Here is a 4,268-nt window from a genome sequence, read left to right as displayed (position 1 = left end):
TGAGAAATAATGAGTTCATCTATTGAAGGAATGTTTATTAGTCAATAATACTATGTTATTATATTTATAATGTGTTAGTATCAATGAGAAATGAGTTGTTTTGTACATGCATGAGTGTAGGAAACTTCAATGATATCATAACAGTATATGCATATTCTATTATGGTATAATTAATGATAATTAGTATTGTGGATGGATGAAGGAAGAAAAACCTCAATGTTACCACAATAATATATTAACATATTGTGATGGTATATATATATATATATATATATATATATATATATATATATATATATATATATATATGTCGAGAGAGTGTGCACATTCGCTATGTCATGTTAGTGTTTATGGTGTATTCGTTCCGTTTTAAATTAGTTTAAAAGGATAATAATACCCTAGTTAAGTTTAGATTTGTCTATGATAAAATAGAGGTACTTATCTCTTGTCCTTAATATTATTATGTTACCCTTTGAATTTCATTTTTGAAAAATAGCTCAAATTTTAAAATTTTCAATTTTATATTATATGTTACCCTCTAAATTTCATTTTTAAAAGATAGGTTAAATTTTAAAATTTTCTATTCTTGTTACTCTAGTCAACCCCTGACTATCCTACTTCGCCCACTACTAAATTTTTTAAAAAGTTTGTTTTTGAAAAAAATAATAATAAGTATGTAAAAAGTTTCAATTTTTCATTTTCTTTAACTCACACTTATCCCAACTTTATACCCGCCCCTCGCTCACCCAAAAAGAAAGAAACTAAAGTTATTTTTAAAAAATATTTTTAATTTCTATTTTTTTATCCACCCCTACACCGATCGCCCCCTACCGCCCCGCTCCCCTAACCCCCACCCCTATAAAAAAAAAACCTTCGAAGATTGTTTCTATAAAATATTTTCAACTTTTTTTAATTTTTTAACGCAACGTACCCTTACCCCCGTCTCCACCAGCCCCCTCAATAATATTTTTTCGAGAACCGCCTACAATTCAACCTCATATCTTTTTCGGGGCGTCCCAAATTAAAATTGAGAAGGATTAATTTAAAATTTTGTTTTTAATTTTTTTTTCAAATCTAAAATTTTGTTTTTTGTCCCACCCCCTTAACCACCCCTCCTAAAAAAATAATATAATTAAAAGTTTATTTTTGAAAAATTATTTTTAAATTTTTAAATTTTGATTTTTTACATAGCCCCCTCCCCCAACCTCTACACACACAAACAAAATTTAAATTTTTTTTAAAAAAATAATTAAATTTTGGTTTTAAAATTAAGTCTCAAATTAGGTGTAATTTGATTACGATTCGAAAATTGAGGTTTAAATTTAAATTCGAAAGTTAAATTTTAATTCTCGCATCAATGGTTGATTGTTGGAGTTAAATTCTTATTTAAAAATTGAGTTTCAATTTAAGTGTTAAATCGCAACTCGAATTAATAAATTAAATGTCGTCAAAATTTAACCAGCAACGCACCAATGTTCACCTATGAGGCAAAATGCAACGAAAATTTTGTTATGAATATTCAATAAAGGAATAAATTATCAATATTATAAATTTCAATTAATTGAAAAAATTAAACATACTCATACAACACAGCGGCCAAAATCGAAATTAGCATTAATGGACCAAAAACAAAATTTGCAAAATACATTATTTCTATTAATCGTGTATTATTATATCCCTCTATTTTTTAAAAAAAATGACGTATTTTTATTTTTAGCTTATTTAAAAAATGATTTTTTTGGGCTACATTTTAATTTCAACTTTTGATATGACATATTTAATGTCATAGCCTATAAAAATTAAAATTTGTTATAAAACTATAGAATAAGAAGAAGAAACTAGAGAGAAAAAAGAGAAGACTTATTATTTCTCTTGATGAATGAATTTACAATGAACGGGAGCACTCTATTTATAGGAGAAATCTAACTTGGTCCCCAAGTAGGACTCTTTAACCATATCCTAAAAAGGACTCCACATGATAGACATTCACTATAATACAAATACTTTATAACACTCCCCCTGAATGTCTAATTCATAGATGACGTGCCTCGTCAAAAACCTTACAAAAAAAAACTTTAAGAGAAGAAAAACTCTAGTAAAGGAAAAGAGTACACATATTTATTAATACGCATCTAGGCTGCCTCATTAAAAACCTTACAAGAAAAACCCTGTGGGACAAAACCTCATAAGGAAAAAGAGTACAACGCGTATTAACTCCCCCTAATGAGAACATCAATCCAGAGACTTGAATCTTTGCATTTCAAGCTTGTGCAACATCTTCTTGAAAGTTGCAGTTGGTAGAGACTTGGTGAATAGATCAGTCACATTGTCACTTTAACGGATCTGTTGCGCATTTATATCATCATTCTTTTGAAGTTCATGTGTATAGAAAAGCTTCGGTGAAATATGTTTTGTTCCATCTCCTTTTATGAATCCTCCCTTAAGTTGTGCTATGCATGCTGCATTATCTTCATATAAAATGGTGGGTACTTTATCACATTCCAAACCACATTTCTCTCGAATGAGATGTATCATAGACCTTAACCACACACATTCTCTACTTGCGTCATGAATATCTATTATTTCAGCATGATTAGATAAAGTGGCTACGATGGATTGCTTTGTAGATCTCCAAGATATGGCAGTCCCCCCACATATAAACATATAGCTTGTTTGGGATCGAGCTTTGTGTGGATCAGATAAATATTCTCCATCAGCATAACCAACAAGATTTGGGCTACAATTAACAGAATAAAATAAGCCCATATCAGTTGTCCCTTTAAGATATCGCAAAATGTGTTTGATCCCATTCAAATGTCCCCTAATAGGAGAAAAATTATACCTTGCTAACAAGTTAACAGTAAAAGCTATATCAGGCCTTGTAGTATTAGCAAGATACATTGATGCACCAATTGCACTAAAATATGGTACTTCAGAACTAAGAATTTCTTCATCCTTTTCTTGAGGTCGGAATGGATCCTTATTCACATCAAGTGAACGAACAACCATCGGAGTACTTAATGGATGCGCTTCATCCATACATAATCTTTTCAACACTTTTTCCATGTAGGCAGATTGATCAACAAAAATACATTTCTCAAATGCTCAATTTCCAAACCAAGACATAATTTTGTCCTTCCCAGATCTTTCATCTCAAAATCATTCTTTAAATAATCAATTGCCTTTTGAAGCTCTATTGGAGTTCCAATAAGATTTATGTTATCAACAAAAAGAGCAAGTACAACAAATTCTGATAATTGTTTTCTTTATAAAGACACATGGACAAATTGCATCATTTGTATAACCTTCCTTAATTAAATACTCACTAAGATGGTTATGTCACATGCGCCCAGATTTCTTCAAACCATATAGTGATCTTTACATGATTTAGGCATCGCAAATCCATCAGGAACTTTCATGTATATCTCATTATCAAGTGATCCATAAAGGTAGGTTGTAACCACATCTATCAAATGCATTTCAAGTTGCTCATGGACTGTAAAACTAATGAGATAACGCAATGTTATTGCATCCATAACGGGTGAGTATGTCTCTTCATAGTCGACGCCAGGCCTTTGAGAAAATCCTTGTGCCACAAGGCGTGCTTTATACCTTTGTATTTCATTTTTCTCATTTCTTTTTCGCACAAAAATACATTTGTAACCAATAGGTTTAATACCATTAGGTGTTTGAACTATAGGTCCAAAAAACTTCATGATTGGCAAGTGAATTCAACTCTGATTGAATTGCTTCTTGCCATTTGGGCCAATCATTTCGTTGCCGACATTCTATAACAGATTGAGGTTCATGATCCTCATTATCTTTCATGATATTTGTTGCAACATTATATGCAAAGACATAATCAACCACTATTTCTGATCGATTCATATTAGTTTCAACATCTCTTAAATTTATGGATAGTTCATTATTTCCTTGAGTTTCAAGTTCATTGATTCTTTCATGAATATCAGACTTATTTAAATTTTGAACTTCCATATGAGATTCTTTCATAATGTCATCTTGACATTTAATCTTTCTTTTTCTAGGATTTTGATCCTTAGACCTCAATGGTCTACCACGCTTTAGGTGTGTTTTTGACTCATTAGCTATGACCCTTGTGGATGGTCCTTTAGGGACATCAATTCGAATTGGGACATTCTCTGCAGGAATATGTGATTTAGTAATTCTTTTCAAATCTGTAAATGCGTCTGGCATTTGATTTGCAATTTTCTGTAGATGAATAATCTTTTGTACTTCTTGTTCGCAAG

At 30.9% G+C, this 4,268-nt stretch overlaps 1 protein-coding gene across 1 annotated transcript; it reads right to left on the bottom strand.

The window, feature by feature from the left end:
* Positions 1–2,334: 2,334 nt before the first annotated feature.
* Positions 2,335–3,066, bottom strand: LOC138348034 (secreted RxLR effector protein 161-like). The gene has a single exon (XM_069296641.1). It carries the CDS (start codon positions 3,064–3,066, stop codon positions 2,335–2,337), a length of 732 nt encoding a protein of 243 aa, XP_069152742.1.
* Positions 3,067–4,268: the final 1,202 nt, after the last annotated feature.

The sequence above is a fragment of the Solanum lycopersicum genome, chromosome 4, assembly GCF_036512215.1.
Source record: "Solanum lycopersicum chromosome 4, SLM_r2.1".
In the NCBI taxonomy this organism is placed as follows: domain Eukaryota; kingdom Viridiplantae; phylum Streptophyta; class Magnoliopsida; order Solanales; family Solanaceae; genus Solanum; species Solanum lycopersicum.
This window is presented reverse-complemented; position numbering and strand designations above follow the sequence as displayed.